This window comes from Nomascus leucogenys, chromosome 22a (assembly GCF_006542625.1).
Source record: "Nomascus leucogenys isolate Asia chromosome 22a, Asia_NLE_v1, whole genome shotgun sequence".
NCBI classification, from domain to species: Eukaryota; Metazoa; Chordata; class Mammalia; order Primates; family Hylobatidae; genus Nomascus; species Nomascus leucogenys.
Genome location: NC_044402.1, coordinates 132,657,994 through 132,682,794, shown reverse-complemented (window position 1 = coordinate 132,682,794; position 24,801 = coordinate 132,657,994). Strand labels below are relative to the sequence as shown.

The 24,801-nt window shown below is 40.2% G+C and overlaps 1 protein-coding gene across 3 annotated transcripts in view; it reads right to left on the bottom strand.

The window, feature by feature from the left end:
- DIS3L2 (DIS3 like 3'-5' exoribonuclease 2) overlaps nucleotides 1-24,801 on the bottom strand; it is a 371,835-nt gene that overhangs the window by 231,078 nt on the left and 115,956 nt on the right. For all 3 annotated transcript variants that reach the window (XM_030802727.1, XM_030802728.1, XM_030802729.1), the window contains exon 6: nucleotides 7,646-7,880. In XM_030802727.1, coding sequence (XP_030658587.1) covers nucleotides 7,646-7,880 — 235 coding nt within the window. The remainder of the gene's footprint in view (nucleotides 1-7,645; nucleotides 7,881-24,801) is intronic.

The window sequence follows — 24,801 nt, the reverse complement described above, 5'->3', positions numbered from 1 at the left end:
AACATACAATAAATACACAAAAATTAAAAAGCAAGAATTATATCATATTACCAGAGAAAAATCACTTTCACTAAAAGGAAGACAGGAAGATGGAAAGAAGAGAAGACCACAAAACAACCAAAAAACAAATAACAAAATGGCAGGAGTAAGTCCTTACTCATCAATGATAACACTGAATGTAACCGGACTGAACTTTCCAATAAAAAGACACAGTGTGGCTGAATGGATGAAAAAACAAGATGCAATGATCTGCTGCCTACAAGAAACACACTTCACCTATAAAGACGCACATCAACTGAAAATAAAGGGATGGAAAAAGATATTCCAAGCCAACAGAAACCAAAAAAGGGGAAAAGTACCTATATTAATATCAGATAAAATAGATTTCAAGGCAAAAACTATAAGAAGAGAAAAAGAAGGTCACTATATAATGATAAAGGGGTCAATTTAGCAAGAAGGTATAAAAATCTTAAATATATATGCACCCAACACTGGAGTGCCCAGATATATAAAGCAAATATTATTAGAGCTAAAGAGAGAAAGAGATAGACCCCAATATAATAACAGCTGGAGCTTTCTTTTCTTTTCTTTTGAGATGGAGTCTCACTCTGTCACCCAGGCTGGAGTGCAGTGGCGCAATCTTGGCTCCGTGCAGCCTCTGCCTCCCGGGTTCAAGCAATCCTCCCACCTCCACCTCCCCAGTAGCTGGGATTTATAGGTGCGCACCACCATGACTGGCTAATTTTTCTATTTTTAGAAGAGACGTGGTTTTGTTATGTTGGCCAGCCTGGTCTCAAACTCCTGTCCTCAAGTGATCCACCTTTCTTGGCCTCCCAAAGTGCTGGGATTACAGGCATGAGCCACCATGTCTGGCCAACAGCTGGAGATTTCAACACCCCATTTTCAGCATTTGACAGATCTCACAGACAGAAAATCAACAAAGAAACAGCTGGCTTAATCTGCACTATAGATCAAAATAGCCCTAATAAATATTTACAGAATACTTCATCCAATGGCTGCAGAATACACATTCTTTTCCTTAGCATATGGATCATTCTCAAGGACAGACCACATGTTAGATCACAAAACAAGCCTTAAAACACTCAAAAAAACTGAAATAGTATCAAGTATCTTCTCTGACCACAATGGAACAAAACTAGAAATCAATAACAAGAGGAATTTTGGAAACTACACAAATACATGAAAATTAAAAAACATGCTGAATGACCAGTGGGTTAACAAATTAAAAATCTCTTGAAACAAATGATAATGGAATCACAGCATATCAAAACCTATGGGATACAGGGAAAGCTGTGCTTACATCAAAAAAAAAAGAAAAAGAAAGAAGAAAAAATTCAAATAAACCACCTAATGATGCATCTTAAAGAACTAGAAAAGCAATAGCAAACCAAACCCAAAATTAGTAGAAGAAATAATAAAGGTCAGAGCAGAAATAAATGAAATTGAAATGAAGAAAACAATCCAAAAGATCAATGAAACAAAAAGATAGTTTTCTGAAAAGTTACACAAAACTGACAAATCTTTAGCCAGACTAAGAAATAAAATCAGAGATGAAAAAGGAGACACTACAACTGATACTGCAGAAACTCAAAAGATCATTAGTGGATACTATGAGAAACTATATACCAATAAATTGGAAAATGTAGGAAATTGATAAATTCCTAGACACATACAACCTACTAAGATTGAACAATGAAGAAATGCAAAACCTGAACAGAGCAGTAACAAATAACAAGATTGAAGCTGTAATAAAAAGTCTTCCTACAAAGAAAACTCAGGACCTGATGGCTTCACTATTGAATTCTACCAAACATTTAAAGAAGAATTAATACCAATCCTACTCAAACTATTCAGAAAAACAGAGGAGGAGGGAATACTTCCAAACTCATTCTACAGGGCCAATATTACCCTGATACCAAAACCAGACAAAGACATATATTAAAAAAAAAAACTACAGGCTGGTATCACTGATGAATATTAACGCAAAAATCCTCAACAAAATACTAGCAAATAAAATTCAACAACACATTAAGAGGATCATTCATCACGACCAAGTGAGATTCATTCCAGGGATGTAAGCAAGGCTCAACATATGCAAATCAATCAATGTGATACATCATATCAACAGAATGAAGGAAGAAAACTATATGATCATTTCAATTCATGCTGAAAAAGCACTTGATAAAATTCAACATCCATTCATAATAAAAACCCTTGAAAAACTGGGTACAGAAGGAATATATCTCAGCCTAATAAAAGCTGTATATGACAGACCCACAGCTAATAACAAACTGAATGGGGAAAAACTAAAAGACTTTCTTCTAAGGTCTGGAACACAACAAGAATACCCACTGTCACTACTGTTACTCAATACAGTACTGGAAATCCTAGCTAGAGCAATCAGACAAGAGAAAGAAATAAAGGGCACCCAAACTGGAAAGGAAGAAGTCAAATAATCCTTGCTTGCAGATGATATGATCTTATATTTGGAAAACCCTAAAGACTTCACCAAAAAACTATTAGAACTGAAAATTCAGTAAACTTTTAGGATATAAAATCAACATACAAAAATCAGTAGCATTTCTATATGGTAACAGCAAACAATCTGAAAAAGAAAGCAAGAAAGTAATCCCACTTATAATAGTTATAAATAAAATTAAATTCCTCAGAATTAACCAAAGAAGTAAAAGATCCATACAATGAAAACTATAAAATATTGATGAATCACATTAAAGAGGACATAAAAATGTTTAAAGATATTTCACGTTCATGGCTGGGAAGAATCAATATTGTTAAAATGTCAATACCAAAGCAATCTACAGATTTGATGCAGTCCCTAACAAAATACTAATGACATTCTTCACAGAAAAAAAAAAAATCCTAAAATTTATACAGAACCACAAAGATCCAAAATAGTCAAAGCTATCTTAAGAAAAAGGAACAAAACTGGAGGAATCACATTACCAGACTTCAAATTATAATACAGAGCTATAGTAACCTAAACGGCATGGTACTGGCATAAAAACTGATACACAGACCAGTGGAACAGAGTAGAGAACCCAGAATACATACATCCATACATCCACAGTGAACTCATTTTCAACAAAGGTGCCAATAACATGCACTGGGGAAAGGACAGTCTCTTCAATAAATGGTGCTGAGAAAACTGGATATCCATATGCAGAAGAATGAAACTAGACTCCTATCTCTTCTCACATAAAAAATCAAATCAAAATGGATTAAAGACTTAAATCTAAGACATCAAACTATTAAACTACAAAAAGAAAACACTGGAGAAACTCTTCAGGACATTGGACTGGGCAAAGACTTCTTGAGCGAAGAAGACAGACAAATGGCAAAGAGGTTTACAGAAAAGTGCTCAACATCATTGATCATCAGAGAAATGCAAGTCAAAACTGCAATGAGATATCATCTCACTCTGGTTAAAATGGCTTTTATCTAAAAGATAGGCAATGACAAATGTTGGTGAGGATGTGGAGAAAAGGGAACCCTCATACACTGTTGGTGAGAATGTAAATCAGTACAATCAGTATGGAGAACAGTTTGGAAGTTCCTCAAAAAACTAGAAATAGCTACCATACCAGCAATCCCACTCCTACATACATATCCAAAAGAAAGGAAAACAGCATATCAAAGAGATATCTGCACTCCCATGTTTCTCGCAGCACTAATCATAATAGCCAAGATTTGGAAACAACCTACATGTCCATCAACAGACAAATGGATAAAGAAAATGTGGCAGATATACACAATGGAGTGCTATTCAGCCATTAAAAAAAAAAAAAAAAAAAGAATGTGATCCTGTCATTTGCAACATGAATGGAATTGGAGGTCATTATGTTAAGTGAAGTAGTCAGGCACAGAAAGACAAACTTCATATGTTCTCACTTATCTGTGAGAGCTAAAAACTAAAACAATTGAACTCATGGAGACAGAGAGTAGAAGGATGATTACCAGGGGCTGGGAAGGGTAGTAAGTGGGGAGAAGTGGCAATGGTTAATGGGTAAAAAAAAGATAGTTACAAAGAATGAATAAGACCTACTATTTCCTAGCACAACAGCCGAACACTTTTAAAGCCATTCATGCATTTGATACCAAGAAAATTTTAATTGGTTGTCCCTAAGCTCCATATGGATGGCAGCTTTCTATGCCAACAACAAAGATACTGCTTGTAAAGTGGTAAAAGTTCAATCTCAAAGGGGCATTGGGGAGTGGATCTCTAAAAGGGGCCCAGGCCTTTGGCCCACTCTCTCTCAGGGGCTGGGGATAATGCAGACAGACCTGTGCAGTCGTCCTCAAAGAAACTACTGTATGAATGTCTGAGATGCTGAGATGTTTCTCCTAATGCAGTGACAGGCACTTGCTACAGACAACAGGAGCAATGTGCTCTCTTACCAGAGAAACTGGTAGTTATCACAAAGATATAAATATTTCCTCAGCAAACAGGTATATGCTATAAATACACATGCAATATAGAGCATTTGCTTTGGGCAAAGAGACATAATACTAAAGCAAAAACAAACAAAAAAACACTTTTGAACACAAGCATGAACCAGGATTAATAATCCACTTGCAACTACAATACAAAGCAAAGAATCTTTCTAGAAGTCTTAGGAAAAGTTTGATATTATTAAGGTTATGGTTTGTTTCAATAACAAACTTCAAAACCCTAAATAGTGCAAAAAGTACTAACATCCTAATGGTAACCAGATTTTTTTTATTATCCCAAGTAAGAGAAGCTGGTTGAAATATCCTTAAAAATGCTGTGATTTTTAAAAAAGCAAATTGCAATTTTCCTAAATATCAAGAGGGCAAGAAATGAGAAACAGCCATGTGGTTTCACAAACTCTCTATTTAGAGGCTAGCAGAAAAGAGAAATCTGTACCAGATACTGAGGGAAGGATTAAAGTTGTTCCCTCAGTCAGGGCTACTAAGGAAGTAATATAAATAACAGTGGGCTAGGAAGGATGCAAAAAGAATAAGGAAAGAAACCTGCATACAGTGGGCTTATAATGTACTCAGTGATATTTACTTGTAAGAAAGACGGAGGGGCCAGGCACAATGGCTCACACCTGTAATCCCAGTGCTTTGGGAGGCCAAAGCAGGAGGATCGCTTGAGGCCAGGAGTTCAAGACTAGCCCTGGCAACATAGCAAGACCCTGTCTGTATTAAAAAACAACAACAAAAATTATCGGGGTGTGGTGGTGCACACTTTAGTCCCAACTACTCAGGAGACTGAGGCAGGAAGACCGCCTGAGCCCAGGAGGGCAAGGCTGCAGTGAGCTATGATCACACCATTGCACTCTAGCCTGGGCGAAAAAGTGAGACCCTGTCTCGAAAGGAGTGTGGGAGAAGAATTATAATAGAGGGTGAATCAAGAGGAGGTATAGCATCAGAGTTTCCCAAAACTCTGGGTTGAATGCTAACAAAGTAAACCGTTAGCATCCAACCCAGGCATCAATTCTGCTGTTACTTCCATCCATCAGTATTTCCTTGTCCTTGTATTTGTACCAACCACTAATGAGAGATCAATGTGTCTTATCCCTTCACTTGGAGCCCAGAGGAAAAGAGGCTGCTGAGATCTGCCAAACCTATCACCAGAGCTGGGTTTCCACGAAGTAGTTTTAAGCCAAATACTCAATATGCTTTAAAGTGTTCCTTTGCCTGGCTTTATCCTGTGAATATCTCTCTTCCTTGCTGATCTTGTTAATGAAGGATTTGGCTACTTAGAGTCCTGGTTATTTGCCACTCTTCTCACTGAAAATACATGACTCATAGTACTAATGTGATTACGATGATACACATTTACTTTAGGAGGAATGTCACAGTATTCAACTATTTTTAAAGGAAAGAAAGTAGAAAAATTGCAAGAATAAAATGTCAAGGAATAGCATCCAAAAGGAACTGGCTGAGCTCTGAACAGGGAAACCACTAGTTATCTAAACATGTCCCCAAACAAAAGGAACCTGGGTACCCTGAAGGCAGTGATACCTGGCGGAGCCCATAGCAATACCTGACACAGGAAGTAGTAGCCTCTTCAGTCAAGAAGAATTTCAGTGTATGTGTTGCCGAAGCGAGCACCAGTCAAGAAGAATTTCAAAGTTGGAAAGTCATTCTGAATGAGGAGTACTTGGCACCAAAAAAGACACACGCTTTCAAAAAATGCTTTCTTTCACAGATCACTACCTCCTCAGCAATGGAGAAAAGTAGTCACCCTTCTGCTGTCATGTCCTGAAAATACCTTCTGCTTTCTTTACGCTGGGGGGACATACGCTCACCAGTCCCTAAACAAGTTGTCTGCTGAACATCCTCCTTTAGTAATCTTCTGGCATTTCTCCTAGCCTTTCATGGGAAGTGTGCCAGAAACTTCTTCTTGATAACAAAGCTCATTATCTAGTCAGCCTGGCCAGGTCAGAGTTGGTTGGTTTCCATTAATAGTATACATAAAATTCAATTTGACTAGAAAATATACTCCTTCTATGTAGAATCTCTTCGAAATCTCTACCTTGAAATACTCAAATTGTACTTAATACTTTCCTTAAGTCTCCTAAAGTGTGGTCAAGTAGAGTCCGTGGTCACAGCTCTCATGTGTTTACAACTGCTTTTTTTTCTGCATCCAGAGGACCCATGGCTCAGATTTCAATCAGAGAAAACAAAACTGGCTTTTTAAAAGGCTTAGACTCTAAATACTTTCTAAGGCTATTTGTTTATAAAATTTTGGGTGATCCATGCCCACCAGAAATGACAAAAAAAACTTTCTTATTTTTATTTTTGAGACGGAGTCTCACTGTGTTGCCCAGGCTGGAGTGCAGTGGTGCAATCTCGGCTCCCTGCAAGCTCCGCCTCCCAGGTTCACGCCATTCTCCTGCCTCAGCCTCCGGAGTAGCTGGGACTACAGGCACCCGCCACAACTCCCAGCTAATTTTTTTTATTTTTTTTATTTTTAGTAGAGACGGGCTTTCAACGTGTTAGCCAGGATGGTCTCGATCTCCTGACCTCGTGATCCGCCCACCTCGGCCTCCCAAAGTGCTGGGATTACAGGCGTGAGCCACCATGCTCGGCCCACGCCTGGCTAATTTTTTTGTATTTTTAGTAGAGACAGGGTTTCACCGTGTTAGCCAGGATGGTCTCGATCTCCTGACCTCGTGATCCGCCCGCCTAGGCCTCCCAAAGTGCTGGGATTACAGACATGAGCCACCGCGCCCTGCCAACAAAAATACTTCTAAAAGATATTTAAAGTAAAACTGAGAGTAAAATAAAGTGATTTTTCATAAGAATTTTACATACCAGTTTAATTGTGTTCACATCATCCACAGGATTGCGCCTATCGCAAGAGATGTCAACGTTAACCAGCAACACAGCTCAAGCCTATTAGGAATGTGGCAACTGCAACTACTGCCCACACAAACCGCTGGAAGCACTTTCATCCCCTCTTTCATAACCAGCAGCTAAACCTGTCAAAGATTCCCCTTTTCTAAAAGCTGCCACAGGTCAAAAATTAGGACTGTATCAATTGCATTGTGTTATTTACTCTGTAGCAGAGAGGGAATTCCAATACTTAATCAGTGTTCTTTAAAAAAAAAAGTCAGACAATAGTACTCACCTTTTTCAGAAACACAAACTGAGAGTTTCTTAACACCATCAACCAGCACATTTTGTGTGATGCCATGTCCATCTTCTGAGTCACTGCCATCAAACTGAGCCTCTACAATGACATCAGGACTGTCATTATAGCTTTTCAGGGACTGTTGTGGGAGATGGTGTCCACAGAGCTCCTCAGGGATATCTGATTCATACGCAGCTTCTGTTTCTTTGTCATTGCTCTCTGGTTTAACTACCTAAAGAAAACAGAAAAATTCTGCTAAATCACTGAGAGAGAAAAAAAAAAAGAGCAGATTTTTCTTTTCTAAGGAAGAAACTGCATATTCAGAAGCTAACGGTATTGGACACTAATCATGTAGTTCGAAAAAGGATCTTTATTTTCCAGAAGCACAGACCACCTAATGCACATAATCAATCCAGCAAAGCCAGGTTGACACTCAGCTCTTCAGGATGCCCCCAATTAATGCCTTATCCACTTCTCGTATTTCTGATGTACATTTTCATCCCCTCTCCCCAAAGGCCCTGAATACCAGAAGTAGTAGCATGCTGCTTCATAAACGCTCACCATATAGGAACACTTAGTAAGTTAGAGAATGATAAAAGAACTCAACAAAGTATGCCACAGTGTTCCTAAAGGAAACCAAGGAAACCACAAGAATACAAGATGAAGTGGAAAAAAACAAAATTAAGTGTGAACAAGAGTTTATAAAATGTTCTTATAAAAATATAAAGCTTTATTGGCCGGGTGCGGTGGCTCAAGCCTGTAATCCCAGCACTTTGGGAGGCCAAGGCAGGGGGATCATGAGGTCAGGAGATCGAGACCATCCTGGCTAACATGGTGAAACCCTGTCTCTACTAAAAATTAGCCGGGCGTGGTGGCAGGCACCTGTAGTCCCAGCTACTAGGGAGGCTGAGGCAGGAGAATGGCATGAACCCAGGAGGCGGAGCTTGCAGTGAGCTGAGATCGTGCCACTGCACTCCATCCAGCCTGGGCAACAGAGCGAGACTCCGTCTCGGGAAAAAAAATATATATATAAATATATATAAAATATAAAAAAGTATATATATATATATATATTTAAAGGCTCAGGCCTTTAGTTTCTATTATGTATTTATTTCTGCCACTAATGGTTCCACAAAGGATTTGGTTCCCATCAACCATGGAGAAAATATCATAGGTACCAGAATTCTGAGTTTGTCATACAATCTGCAGGCTGAACTTTCTCACAGTGAAAGGTCTTTCTCTGCATGTATGTGTATATATAGACATATACATATATACGTATATGTATATATGTATATATAGACATATACATATATACGTATATATGTATATGTATATATATGTATACAAATATATGTATATATACGTATAAAGCACACACACTGATGGACATTTACACTACAATACTAATGAAGCAAGTAGAGGAAAAAAATCCAGGCCAGGCGCGGTGACTCACACCTGTAATCTCAGAGCTATGGGAGGCCAAGGCAGGAGGAGTTTAAGACCAGCCTGAGCAACATATTGAGACCCTGTCTCTAAAAAAAATTTAAAAATCAACCAGGCGTAGCTGGGGGGCGGGGCACCTGTAGTCCTAGCTACTTGGGAGGCTGAAGTGGGAAGATTACTTGAGCCTAGGAGTTAGGAGTTACAGTAAGCTATGATCATGCCACAGTACTCCAGCCTGGGCGACAAAGGGATATTCTCTCTCTGAAAAAAAAAACAAAAACAAAAAACCAATCCAGATACTAATCCATTTTATGAGTTTGTCACATACAGCACTCTGATGTCTATGGGCACTATATTAAAATATACCAGGTGTTACTGAGTCACTGAAAAAAATTGTGACCCTACATGTAAATCTGCCCATCCACATTAGCAAAAAAGCAGCAGATTTTGTAGGTTCTGGATGTTACTTGAATACCACATCCTTATTAATAATCTATTTCTATATGATAAATATCTATGTTCAATTTAAACATAATTAAAACTTAAATGATCATATGTATATACATAAATATAAAAAATGAATTTGATCACTACTTATAAACATTCCTTTTATTCTTTCAAACAAATGTTGGAATGCCCACCTCGTGCCAGGCACCGTCATGAGTCCTACATCCTAGTGGGGTGACAAATGATGAACAATTTACTCATTCAACAAGTCATTATGGAGTCCCTTTCATGGTGCCAGAAACTGTTCTAGGTGCCAAGGGCAGAACAGTGAACACAATCAAAAGTCGACTAGTGAGAAGCGCAATTAAATATATTGAAAGAATGAGAAAGCTGGTTAAGTAAATGAGAGAATAATGGAGAGGGTGTGGCTAGTTTATCAGTAGGGTGACTAGGAAATACTGCTCAGAGGAAGCAGCATTTGAGCAGAGACCTGAATGAAGTAAGAGAGCTCTAGCAGTTTCACCATGTTTATATTTGATAGGTCTAATGTTCTAATTAAAAGTAACACAAAGATCACGCTTAGTGAAAGATCTTCACCTTATACAAGAGAGAAAAAGTTATTACATCTTTCCTAAAGCATTTTAATACAGTAGGTTCAATTAACATGACCATCCCTAGACAATTAATATTACAATATCGACTCAGAAAACCAAAGTAAAATATTACAAAGATATTAACGATCAGAATAAAGGTAAGAATATATCCTGTTTGTAAAAATTGACTCCATAAAAATATAGTAATAGAAAAACTTGTAAACAATGCTTTATTTTTTTTTTAGCAAAATTGTGCTCAAAACTTTTGAGCAAACTTTTTTTAAAACTTGGTTCCCAATCCCTGAGTACATTAACAAAATTTTCTTTTTTGCTTGTTTTGACTCATGTCAGATTCATACATTCATTTGCCCATTCATCTGTCAATGGGAAGTTAGAAACAGACACATCTCCCTCTCTTTAATACTACAAAAAAGTTCTACTGGCCAGACCGGCAATCTCCAAAAAGATTCCCTCAGGCCCCTTCCTGCAAGAGCTCATGTGAGTGAAGCTACAGGTAGGGCACTGATACACAGGTTGAACATCCCTAATTCGAAAATCCAAAATGGTCTGAAATCTGAAACTTTTTGAGCATCAACATGACACTCCAAAGATATGCTCAGTGGAGCATTTCAGATTTCAGATTTTAGGATTTAGGATGCTCAACTGGTATAATGTAAATATTCCAAAATCCAAAAAACATCCCAAACCCAATAAAACACTTCTGGTCCCAAAAAGGACCTTATTTTGGATAAGAATTCCTTATTCTGGATAAGGAATACACAGCCTGTACAATTAAAGAAACAGCTCTCCCATCTGCACTTCTGCTTTACCACATAAGCCTTGTTTTTAATAACTGACCCAAAGAAGATCATCCAAAAATAAGAAAATTTACTGACAAGTTACAGCAGAAAAAGAATTCGATATCACTCAAAACAACAAATTCATTCAATTTCCTTAAATGTGCCTGGCAAATTCAGAAATATTTAGGAACATCTACCCCGACCATCCTCAAAGAACTAATACAACCTTGGGTACTGTCAGAGCAGCCTAAGCACAGGCAGAAGGCACAGGTGTATACCCTATGTCTAAAGCATGGTGGCTATATACAATCTCGGGTTTAATGGTTTTTCCTGTATCATCCCCATACATACTTTATCTCAGAGAGAGAAGTTCTGGGCAAGAAAGCAACTGTCATGCTGCAGTTGGTCTAGCAGGTAAAAGGTAGTCTCCCGGAAAGACATTATGGGTCAGGCGTGGTTGCTCACACCTGTAATCCCAGCACTTTGGAAGGACAATGCAGGCAGATCACTTGCAGTCAGGAGTTCAAGACCAGTCTGGCCAACATGGTGAAACCCTGTCTCTACTAAAAATACAAAAATTAGCTGGGTGTGGTGGCGCATGCCTGTAATCCCAGCTACTCAGGAGGCTGAGGCAAGAGAATCAATTGAGCCCAGGGGGCAGAGGTTGCAGTGAGCTGAGATCACGCCACTGTACTCCAACCTGGGCAACAGAGTGAGACTCTGTCTCAAAAAAAAAAAAAAAAAAGAAGGAGAAGAAGATGACATTATGCAAAGAGCTCAGGCCTTTAGTTTCTATTTTGTATCTATTTCTGCCACTAGTGGTTCCACAAAGGATTTGGTTCCCACCAACCACGGAAAAATATCATAGGTATCAGAATTCTGACTTTGTTATACAATCTGCAGGCTGAACTTTCTCACAGTGAAAGGTCTTTCTCTGCATGTGTGTATATGTGTGTGGGGGGATATAAATTGCAATCAGCGTGATTCTGCCCGCCTACTTACTTAATAATTTATGCTTTGGCTCATGCATACGAAGTTTAAGAAGAGAATGGGACGAGAAGGCGACATGGTTTGGCTGTGCCCCCACCCAAATCTCATCTTGAATTGTAGCTCCCACAATTCCAACGTGTCATGGGAGGGACCAGGTGGGAGGTAATTGAATCATGGGGGGCTGGTCTTTCCTGTGCTGTTCTCATGATAGTGAATAAGTCTCACATGATCTGATGGTTTTATAAAGGGGAGTTTCCCTTAATAAGTTCTCTTCCCTTGTAGGCCGCCATGTGAAACGTGCCTTTCACCTTCTGCCACGACTGGAAGGCCTCCCCAGACACGTGGAAATGTGAATCCATTAACCACTTTCTTTTGTAAATTGCCTAGTCTTGGGTATGTCTTTATCAACAGCATGAAAATGGACTAATACAGAAGATCAGTGTAAAGCAACAACCAGAGTACGGCAAGCTTAACTGTAGAGCATACTCAAAAACTAACCTGCGTCTGACTTTGTGATAATCTTCATGGTTTATACTGAAGAATTAGTGTTGTAGGAGCTAAATTCACTTTTGAGTTACTAAACCAACAAATGCTATAAGGCAGCAGTCTCCAACCTTTTCAGTGCCAGGGACTGGTTTTGTGGAAGACAATTTTTCCACAGACCAGAAGTGGGGGGCTGTTACGGGATGAAACTGCTCCATCTCAGACCATCAAGCATTAGATTCTCCTAAGGAGCATGCAACCTAGATCTCTTGCATGTACAGTTCATAGTAGAGTTCATGCTCCTATGAGAATCTAATGCCCCTGCTGATCTGACAGGAGGCGGGGCTCAGGCAGTAATGCTCACTTGCCCACTGCTCACCTCCTGCTGTGTGGTCCAGTTCCTAATGGGCCACAGACCAGTACCAGTCCATGGCTCAGGGGTTGGAGACTCCTGAGGTAATAGGACTTAATAAATTAAGTCATTCAAAACTGTGCAATTAAAATATAAATTAATGTGTTACTTCTTTAAAGCATTTTATTCTACGTTATTATTCTAAGACACATAAGAAAAGAACAAAAGGTATGGGGGAAAAAGATCATTATGAGATCACAGGTGTACTCTCTAACCATCCCATATTGCATACTGGTTAAAAGTAAGGATGTGAGGCCGGGCACGGTGGCTCATGCTTGCAATCCCAGCACTTTGGGAGGACAAGGTGGGCAGATCATCTGAGGTGGTCAGGAGTTCGAGACCAGCCTGGCCAACATGGCAAAATCCTGTCTCTACTAAAAATACAAAAATTAGCCAGGCATGGTGGCATGTGATTGTAGTCCCAGCTACTTGGGGAGGCTGAGGCAGGAGAATAACTTGAACCCAGAGGCAAAGGTTGCAGTGAGCCAAGACTGCGCCACTGCACTCCAGCCTAGGCGACAGAGCAAGACTCCGTCTCAAAAAAAAAAGAAAAAGTAAAGGTGTGGGACTCCTTAGAGAAATGGCTAATTCAAATCTGGAGCCGGAAATGGACAAGACAACCCTGGAACCTCCTGTCATACTGGGAAAACAAGAAAGCTATCAATGGCTACTAGTGTCTTGTCTAAAAGATGCAGGAAGTATCATAAAGGGGCTTTCTCTGGTCAACTATGGAGAATTCTAGGCATTTATTCTACCTGGCCTGTACAAACTGTACGTCAAGGCAACCAAGTAATTGATGAGGTAAAGTTTTTCTTTATACAAGTGTTTCAGCTAATTAAATTAAGAAATAAAAAAAAAAGGCTTTCGGTATCGCCATTTTGCCATTCCTACTGAATAATGGATTCAGGTAATGGTCATCAATGGTTGCTAAAACCAGTAAGTCGTAAGCTGATGGAGAGGGAGTTTTATAATGTATGAACGTTTTATAATGGGTGGACCAGAGAGGTAATAATAATGGATGGATGTTTTATAATGGGTGGACCAGAGTTTTATAATGGATGGACCAGAGAGGCAATACCTGAACCCACTGAAATATATGCATATTGTAAAAAGAGAAAGAACTAAAGTGCTTCCTGATTCACTATATCAGGAAGTACACATCACCACCTATGAAGTATTTTTTTCCCAAAAATTAAACCTGATCCAATACAGGAAATGGAACACAGGAACATGTTAAACAATACTACCATGCACACTCAATCACATTCAGAATGTGAGAAATTTTGTAGGACAAATAACCTAGTTTTGCCAACAAATAAATTGCAAGAAAAAAGGGTAAGCCTATAGATTAAAATATTTGTTACATATCAACAAAAGGCAATTTTGTAGGCTTTATTTTAATACTGATTCTAACCAACCAACTGTATTTTTTTTTTTTTTTTTTTTTTTGAGACAGAGTTGCACTTTATTACCTACGCTTGAATGCAGCGGCACTACCTTGGCTCACCGCAACCTCCGCCTCCCAGGCTCAAGAGATCCTCCCACTTCAGCCTCCCAAGTAGTTGGGACTACAGGCACATGCCACCATACCTGGCTAATTTTTGTATTTTTTGTAGAGATGGGGTTTTGTCATGTTGCCCAGGCTGGTCTCAAACTCCTGAGCTCAAGCAATCCACCCATCTTAGCCTCCCAAAGTGCTGAAATTACAGGTTTGAGCCACCATGCCCAGCCCTGTATTTTTAAAAAAGAAAAGAAAGGGAAAAAAAGGAGGAGAGACAAAAATCTGAGAAATGTAAATAGTGATTAGATAATGAATATCATTAATTTGTTACGACAGTTTTTGAAAAATCTCTAACTTTTGGAGATACCTGAAGTATTTAGGGATGAAATGATGGATCCATCCATACTCACTTCTTAGGTGATTTCATGCAGTCTTTTGGCTTTAAATCTCTCTCTACATGCTACTAACTCCCAAAGTTAAGTGCCTAGCTCAATCTTTCCCCCATCTCCAGACTTATATTCAATTGCCCAGATGACATCTCAAACAAGAGAACCCTTGATCCCCACTAGCTCCTCACCCAGCACACTCTCTCAGCAGATGACATCACCTTCCAACCAGTTCCTCCAGCCCTAAACTGCAGCACTACCCTTGACTCTCTCCCTCTCATTCCCCACATTCAATCCATCAGAAGAGCCCAGTGGCCTTTCCTTTAAATGGATTTTCTTGCCATTTCCACTGTTACTACATAAACCCAAACAACCTTTATTGCCATGCTGAATTACTGCAATAATTGGTCTCTTGATTTCCATTTTGGATCAATAAAGTTAGAGCGATTCTTTTAAAACACAAATCAGATCATGTCATTCTCCCAACAGCTTTCCAACCTCCTTCCATTGCCATGCTACAAGGCCTTATCAAGACATTTTTCTATCCTCATGTTCTACAAGTTCTTCTTTTGCAAATGACACTCCAACTCCAGAGACTTTCTTGCTATTCCTAGAATACTACAACCTTCCATCTTAGGGCTTTTTCACTTGCTATCCTTCTATCTGGAAAGCTCTCTGCTTGGCTATTCATAGGGCCTGCCCTCTCATTTTGTTCAAGTCTCTGCTCAAATATCTGCCTGTCAGAGAAGCTTCCCTGATTACAGTAAGTGAAATAGCCCCACCTTGCTATAATTTCTCTATCCCCTTAACCAGCTTTACTTTCTTTTCTTTTCTTTTCTTTTCTTTTTTTTTTTTTTTTTTTTTGAGACAGAGTCTTGCTCTGTCGCCCAGGCTGGAGTGCAGTGGTGCGATCTGGGCTCACTGCAAGCTCCACCTCCCCGGTTCACACCATTCTCCTGCCTCAGCCTCCCGAGTAGCTGGGACTACAGGCGCCTGCCAGCCACCACGCCTGGCTAATTTTTTATATTTTTAGTAGAGACGGGGTTTCACCGTGTTAGCCAGGATGGTCTTGATCTGGTGACCTCGTGATCCGCCCGCCTCAGCCTTTCAAAGTGCTGGGATTACAGGCGTGAGCCACTGTGCCTGGCCTTATCCAGCTTTATTTTCATTTGCACTTACCACTATCTGAAAGTATGTATCTCCTTATTTACTTTGTTTCCCCAACTAGAATATAGGTTTCATGAACATAGAGGTATCTATTCTATTCACTGCTGTATTCTGAGTTGAGAGCAGCATTTAGTAGCCACTGAAATACATGCTAACAGAGTCAACAAATAGGATAAATTAGGAAATGATTTGTTCAGAGTCTATCTTCCCTGATAAACTCCATGAAGTGCCCATGGCTAGGCCTGGCACACAGTAGTACTCAATAGTCTTTCAAATAAACAGCCAGAGATGGCACACTGTATCTAATATCTCCACATATCTAAAATCCATCCATCTCTTAAGACCTACTCCAAAAAGCATGAATTTTCTATAATCCAAAATCCACCACATAATCTTCCCAGTTCCTCTATCCTCCTACCTGCCCAGGCAAGAATAATTTCTCTTTCTTTGAAGTCCCAAAACAATTTATCTGTACCTCTTCTTCAGCACTTCTCAATTTCTTTACTACATTATTGTTATCTAAGCATATGATTTATCTCATCTGTTACAACTATCTGCTCACTAATTATACAGAAACTTGCATAATTAATCTAAGTACTCAATGTTTGATGAATAAATGGATAAACAGGTAGAAGAACAATAAAATGAACATAGGAGATTATCAAGATGCAAGGGCTTTCAGAAAAGTTCTCAAGCACAAGTGTATGTGGGTTAGAAACTAGTAGCCCAATTTTCCTTGACTCTGTAAAGTAAGAGGCTTTCTTCCATGGGGTTGTCTTTGAAAGAGTTAAGAAGTCTAAATCAGTGGTTCTCAACTTTGAAAGTTAGCAGATCTCTCTGAGAATCAGATGAAAGCTGTAAACCCTTCCTCCCGGGGGCAGGGGGAAGGGCTGCGGTGGGGAAGGGCTGCGGTGGGGAAGGGCATATCTACAAGTAGATAGAAAATACTCTAGGCTGGGTGCAGTGGCTCATGCCTATAATCCCAGCACTTTGGAAGGCCAAGGCGCGTGGATGACCTAAGGTCAGGAGTTTGAGACCAGCCTGGCCAACATGGCAAAACCCCGTCTCTATTAAAAATACAAAAATTAGCCAGATGTAGTGGCATGCACCTGTAGTCCCAGCTACTCAGGAGGCTGAGGCAGGAGAATCACTTGAACCTGGGAGGTGGAGGTTGCAGTGAGCCAAGATTATGCCACTGCACTCCAGCCTGGGTGATACAGCGAGACTCCATCTCAAAAAAAAAAGAAAGAAAAAGAAAGAAAGAAAAGAGAAAGAAAGAAAGAAAGAAAGAAAGAAAGAAAGAAAGAAAGAAAGAAAGAAAGAAAGAAAGAAAGAAAGAAAGAGAGAAAACTCTATAACAAAGTACAGTAAAGGGCCTGATGCTGAAGTATACCAGTTCAGGCTGGCCAATATTTTGGAGAACTCTCGGCTCAGAGTGAAAGAAGGGGCCCTGAGGATAGCAGATATATTACTGACATGGTTAACTGAGGACTTTTTAAATTCCTCTGGTTTCTCCATAGACCTGCGAGGGTGGGGCAGCTGACTGCACTTATTACCTGAGTGCATGCTGCAAATGGGATTATTTCTCCCTTGGAGATTTAGTCTAATCTCTGGAGGACAGGACAGAAACAGATTAGTGGGAGAATCAAATCACTGGATCATAAAGAACTTTTTCACTCTCAGTCTTTTTCCATGAACAGGGTGGGATGGGCATCACATAAAACCCTGCTGATAAAAATAAGCAGTGAAAATATAGACAGATATCAACTGAGGAGTACTGATAAGAAATAAATGGCATTTGCAGCCACTAAAAATGCTCTAGAAATAGCACATTACAATACTTATTTTAATCTATTTGACCTCACCGCCAACTCCCAGACACACACACAGAGAAACTTGTGTCAGATACACCCTGAAGTTAGTTTTACCAAGGACAGATCTGTAATCTACCTATTGTTTTCTTTTGGAAGGTAAAATTGGGCACTAAGAGTGGTATGGTAGTGTGCTGAAAGGAAAAAGTAAGCCCTTCTCCATCAGGCAGGATTCCCTATGCTCTGGAAGACAGAGAACAGCAACCTGGCCTCTACAGCAGGACCCATGGTGGGGCAGTGGGTAGGGGTGGAGGGCACCCAGAAAAACCATGAAGGATGGCTGAAACTGAGGGGCAGCTATGAGAGGCTCTCCACTTAAAGGAACAGAACTAAGCCCAGAATCCTGAGTTCAGAGACACAGGAGAAGAAGAGACACCCGTCTGGAAAAGTAGGCTGGGTATAGCATGATGTCAGAATTTTAAGGGGAACACAGGCCTTGTGTTGGCAGAGGAATGGCAAAATGCCGTGTAGCATCCTATTTCAAAGACAAGAACATTTGCTGGGTCAGAGATACTGTGCAATACTGGGAGTGGGAAATAGCTAAGGAAGATGTAATCTAAAAAGCTGGCAGAATTTTAGAAAACGTGAGAAAGTATGTTGGGAAATATGTTTTAAATATATATAAAAAACACTGCCACAAAAGAAAAATAATGATAAACTCAACTCTATTAAAACTTCTTTTTATTCTAAGATATAATAAAAGAAATTTTAAAAGGCAAGCCACAGAGGGGCTCATATCCAGAATATATAAAGAACCCCTATAGATCAGTAAAAGACAAATAATCCAATAGAAAAATGGAAGAAAAGGCTTAAAATACTTCACAAAATAGAGATGCCAAGTAGCAATAAAGATGGAAAGGTGCTCTGCCTTATTAGTCAGAGAAATGCAAATTAAAGCCACAATGAGATACCACTACAAACCCACAGATGGGCAAAACCCAAAAATTCTGATAATACCAAATGCTAGCAAGAACACACAGCAGTACATATCTAGTGTGAATGTAAACTGGTCCAGCCCTTTGTAGAAGAGATCAGGACTATGAGGGAAAGTAGAAAGCAGATCCACTGGACTCCAGAACCCTGGCTTATTCCACTACACTGCCCTGTCTCCTTCAGGATTCTGACAGGTGCACATGAAAAAGAGGTATCTAAGCTGAGAAAGAACATATGGAAAAGCAAAGAGATAAGAAAATGCAAATTCTCCTTTAGGAATGGCAAATAATCGTGAAAATATACAACAAGAGTGAGAAAGGAAGATCAAGATGTCAAGAGCCCTAAGTGCCAACTTAATGAGTTGGGCCTTTACTGTCAAGTCAGTGAAGTGTGACAGCAGAGTGGAGTGGCTCAGAGCACAAACTCGAGGGACAACACAACTGGCTTGAGTCATGGCTTTGCACTTACCTGCAATGCCACCTTGGAAAAGTAGTTTCTTTGAATCTCAATTTCATTATCTTTAAAATGGGGGCAAGAGTGTCTAATATCAGACAACTATTGTGAGAACTAAGATAACAAATGAAAAACTCTTGGCACAAGTACCTGGAACATGGTAGGAGCTTAAGTAAAGTGAAGGACTTAATAACAATACACTCAGTTGGGAGCCTTTAAATCCTGAAGAACAACCTGAAGCAAGGGGAAGGGGAAGGAAGGGTCAAAAATAATTGCAAGGCCCTGAACTCAGACAACAGAAACAGAAAAATTAGGAGCAGTTACATATAAGGAAACAAATATAGCCTTCAGATGACTCGAGAAGCACAAGATAATGAGGAACATCCAGGTGGCAGCTGGAAATGTAGGTCTGGAGACTAGAAGTGTCTTTGAGGACAGAAATCAGATTAGAGAGTTACCCATAATATGGGTTGACAGTTAAGCAAAGGTGGCTCAGGGCCAAGTGTCTACTGAAAAAAGAACCTGAGGATAAAGCCCTTGGGGAAGACTCAAATAATGGGGTTTCAACAAGGAACAGGAGAGAGCAAAGTAGAGAGAATTTAAACATAACTATGGATACAGGAATCACAAGAAACACTGAAGTTTTTATTATGAATCTTCACATTCTATTGCACAATCGTCCCTGTGCTTTTATACACATTAACTGATTGGATCCACCCAATGACCCTGGGTGATGCACAGGAGAATGAGTATCTCCATTTCACAGAGGAGGAAATGACTTCAGACATGTCGCAATCTCACAGCTACTAAATGGCAGAGCTGTAACATGCATACAGGTCTAGGACTCTAAATCCAATTCTCTTAGTCCTGGACACTGGAGGAAATCATCCACAGGAGTTGAAAACAAATAGATTCAGAATGAACCTCACCCATACGGCTCCCATCCCTGACACACATTGCATAAAATGCCTCTGAACCTTTTGTTGGCCTAGCAAATAATCAAAATTCAAGACCCAGCTCTTCTGTGAATGTTTCTCCGCTAACTTCTCTCTCTCTGCATAAATGTTGTTACCTTCCTCTGCAGCACTGCTAGTCCTTAGCCATTCTTTCACTATAAGGTTCCTCAGCCAGGTGTGTGGCTCAAGCTGTAATCTCAGCACTTTGGGAGTCCGAGGAAGGCAGATCACTTGAGCTCAAGAATTCAAGACCAGCCCGGGCAACATGGCAAAACTCCGTCTCTACCAAAAATAAAAAATTAGCCAGGCATGGTGACACGTGCCTGTGGTCCCAGCTACTCGGGAGGCTGAGGAGGAAGGATCGTTGGGACCCAGGAAGTCAAGGCTGCAATGAGCTGTGATTGTGTCACTGCTCACGTGGTGAACCTGGGTAACAGTGCGAGATCCTTTCTCAAAAGCAAAAAAAAAAAAAGGTTCCTTGATGGGGCTATATTCCATTTATTTGTTTGCATATTTTTTCTTCCACTAGACAGTAAACCACATTACATTCATTTTTACATTTCTGAGAGTCTCCCACCACAATCCTTGACACAGAGAATGTGCTCAGTAAATATTGATTCTCTTTTCTCCTCTTCTGAAGAGAATGAGAAAGACTTGAATCAGCTGTAAAAGAAGCATTTGCAAAAAATAATGAGAAATAAATACTAAGCAGCAAGAGCCAGCTAAATTAAAATGCATGTCCATAAGATACTTCATGATACTGCAACGTCCTCCATTAACACAATGTGTCTGGAAACCAGGAAATAGTCAACAATTATTTCATCAAAATTGAAAATTATCACTGTAAGAGATACAAGATAAATAAATGCAAATGAATAAAATTGGGAGACACTGAAATAAATTCATTTTTCTAAAATAATTCTATGCCTTCATATATAAATTATAACTCCAGTTTTCAATATAAATGCAAATATAACCACGAAGTTAACTGCTCCTCAACTTGAAAACAAGTGTCTTAGCAAGAAAAGTCACAAATCTGGATGAAGGAAAGAAAGCCTAGATCTGGCAACACCTCAGAGGGACATTTCCTGATCTTTCCAGAGTTGTGAAGTAGCAATCTGTCACTCAGAAAGCAAGAAATCTCATCTACACTGTGTAGTAAGTTAGATCGATTGCAAACAGCAATTCAAACCTACCAGGATCTAGAGAAGAAACTGGCCACTTCAAAACTGTTTGATGTGCATTAGGTTTTTCTTCCCTTCCTTTTAAAATCAATATACTGTATTTCAAAATTGAAAAGCAAACAGAAAAATTCCCTGTAACCAAAAAATTCTAATGGAATCCTAAACAAAAGTGCCAGGTAACCTTTCCATTATGCTGGCTCACCCGAACTCCAAGCATGAAACATTTCACAGCTTCCCTGTTTACTGATATAGAAAAAAACTTTCCTCAAGCACAAAGACCATCATTGAAGAGTGCTGTTTTAAATCTTATAAAAAGAGCAAGTCTATATTAGCACTGGAAATTCTGTTGCAGCAAATAAACCCTATTACATTCTCCTTAGGCAGGGGGTTGCTATCAACTTGGTATTATGGAGTTTTTCCAAAAGATTCACATATACCTATGTCCACAGACATTTTCTGCTGAAATGGCTTGAGAACTGTGACCACTGACACTTCGTGCACAGAAAATAATGCCCTGTCCATCCCACTACCTGAGCCTCGGATTCAGAGCTAAAGCATGTCAGGAAGTCCAGCAAAGAGCTGCTTTTCATTTCTTAGCTTCCCTGGCTAGGCTTAAATGACAGCACTCACTTGCCACACATGTTTTAACAAACTTTCAAATCCCTTAATGGCACACTCGGGACAAAGGATAACACACTGTTCAGGAAACACCTTGAAGCCAAGAAAAGCAACTGATATTTCCACAGGGAGCTCTTGACAAGGCTTGCCAATAAGCTTTTCATTATAAAATTTAACTATGGGCACTATCATTTAAAAGACATATTTACAGACATTTTCAAGGGCATATTTGTTGGGAACTTCGTTTGCTTAGGGTAGCTAATCCAAATGTACCTTTTATCTAGTTAACAGCCAAAGAATGAACAATTTCTCTCCATTCTTCCAATTACTCAGGCCAAGATCCCTGTGCAGTCCTTATCAATCAATCATTCGACTTCCTTCCCCACCCCACCTCAACCTCCCCCTCTCTCAAACACACAGCAACACACACACACACACACACACACACACACACACACGCACACACACCCCACATCCCAACTGTCAGCTGATCTTGTCAGCTCTACCTTCATTGCCACCATCCTGGTTTAGTCTCCATCGTCTCCATCCTGGACATAAGCAATAGCCATGTAAGGGGTCTCCCTGCTTCTACCCTTGCCTCCTTTCAGTCTATTCCCAACATAATAGAGTGAGCCTATGAAACATAAGTGATATGTCAGTTCTCTACTTCTACCACTCTAAGCCTTACCACTTCAATCAGAGCCAGAAACAGAATCCTACCTATGATGCACAGGCTCTACCTGACTGCACCCCCACCCCCGATCCCTCTGACCTCATCTCTGACAATTCTCTACCTCAGCCCCTTTGCTATTCCTTGAGCACACTAGGAACGCACTGTCATTCCCCAAGATCTCCATAAGGAAAGCTTCCTCTCTTCCTTTGTTTCTTCCCAAAGACATGCTCTCAATGAGGTCTTCTTTCATCACCGTATTTAAAATCTCAATCCTTATCCCCCAAAATCATATTTCCTCTCCTTATTTTTTTCCTCTTCAGCACATATCACCATTGAGTATGCTACATATAGTATTTTATTTAATATTATTATGTCTTTCCCAGTGCAACACAAACTCCATGAAGGCCACTGCCACCTGAAACTCAAAACATCAAAAGCACTCCGGTCCTTCCCCTCAAAGCATTTCCCTTTCCTGTTCTTCTCTTTCTTCAAACACCACTACTACTTCTTCCAGGCCACTCAAGCTGAAAACCTTGCAACCACATTTGACTCTTCCCACTGCTCAACACACCAGTCACCAAATCCTTCACTTACCTTTTTACAAGCAATCTTAGAGCTCCACAAATTCCCTGGTCTTCTAAGTGACACCACCCTATAAATCTCCAGAAATAAAAATTCTGATTACATTATCCGCTTATTCAAAAACATTCCCATGGGTTTCTCTTTCCTAGAGAAACTACTTATCAGCCAGGTACAGTGGCTCATGTCTATAATCCCAGCATTTTGGGAGGCCAAGGTGGAGGACTGCTTGAGCCCAGGAGTTTGAGACCAACCTGGGCAACATAGTGAGACCTCGTCTCTATTTTAAAAAGAGAGAGAAACTACTTCTCTATTCTTTGGCTTACAAGACCTTGACTTTCTCAATGTCCACTGACCTTTTTCAGTTATTTTAATCTTATCTGCCATTTCCTTCCATTATACACCATTCACAGACCACTGCAAACTCTGTCTTGGGTTAAATCCCACCAGCTCAATAACAGGTTTCTTTTCTTTTCTTTTTTTTGAGACAGGGTCTCACTCTGTTGCCCAGGGTGGAGTGCACTAGTGTGATCACAGCTCACTGCAGCCTCGGCCTCCCAGGCTCAAGCTATCCTCCCACCTCAGTCTCCTGAACAGCTGAGACTACCAGTATATGCCAACATGCCTGGCTACCTTTATTTTCTGTAGAGACAGGGTCACTATGTTGCCCAGGCTGGTCTAGAACTCCTGGGTTCTCAAGATCCTCCTGCCTCAGCCTCCCAAAGTGCTGGGATTATAGGTAAGAGCCACCACACCCAGCCAAGAATAGGTCTCTAACAACTCAGAACAGCAGGATCTGTCTCTCTCTTTCTGGTTTTTTTGTGATACAGTACGGAAAACTATATTAACCCCCTTTAAAAATGGCTGAATTATGTTTTAACTCTTTTAAGAAAAAAAAGAAAAAGAGATTTGGAGAAACAATCAGCACCCGTCAAGGAGCCCTCCTCTATGCTGACCTGGCTTGGACTGCAGGAGAAGAAGAGTTCAGAGATCTAAGGGTCTGGCTATAGGGCCTCTGCACACTGTTCCCACGTTTGAATCAGAATTACAAGTGTTCTGTAACATGTGCCCTCTCTCCTCTCCTGCATGGACACCACAATCAACTAAAGAACCATAACCTGGCCGGGCGCGGTGGCTCACGCCTGTAATCCCAGCACTTTGGGAGGCCGAGGCGGGCAGATCACGAGGTCAAGAGATCGAGACCATCCTGGCCAACATGGTGAAACCCCGTCTCTACTAAAAATACAAACGTTAGCTGGGCGTGATGGTACGCGCGCCTGTAGTCCCAGCTACTCAGGAGGCTGAGGCAGGAGAATCACTTGAACCCGGGAGGCGAAGGTTGCAGCAGTGAGTGGAGATGGCGCCACTGCACTCCAGCCTGGGCGACGGAGTGAGACTCCATCTCAAAAAAAAAAAAAAAAAAAAAAAAAGAACCATAACCTAACTCCAGTACAAGCAAGCCTCCTTACTAAATCACTAACGAGAGTGAGAAGCAGGCATACTTCCCAGAGGAGACCCAGTTCACAGAACACAGCAGGATCCAACTAGAGCTCTCCCAGTACCAAGGTGATAAATATTTTTGATGCCAGAAATGAACAGAGAGCATTAGGCAATTTGACAGAATATCACACCAAGTTCTAAGGCTCAGAAACAGGAAAAAA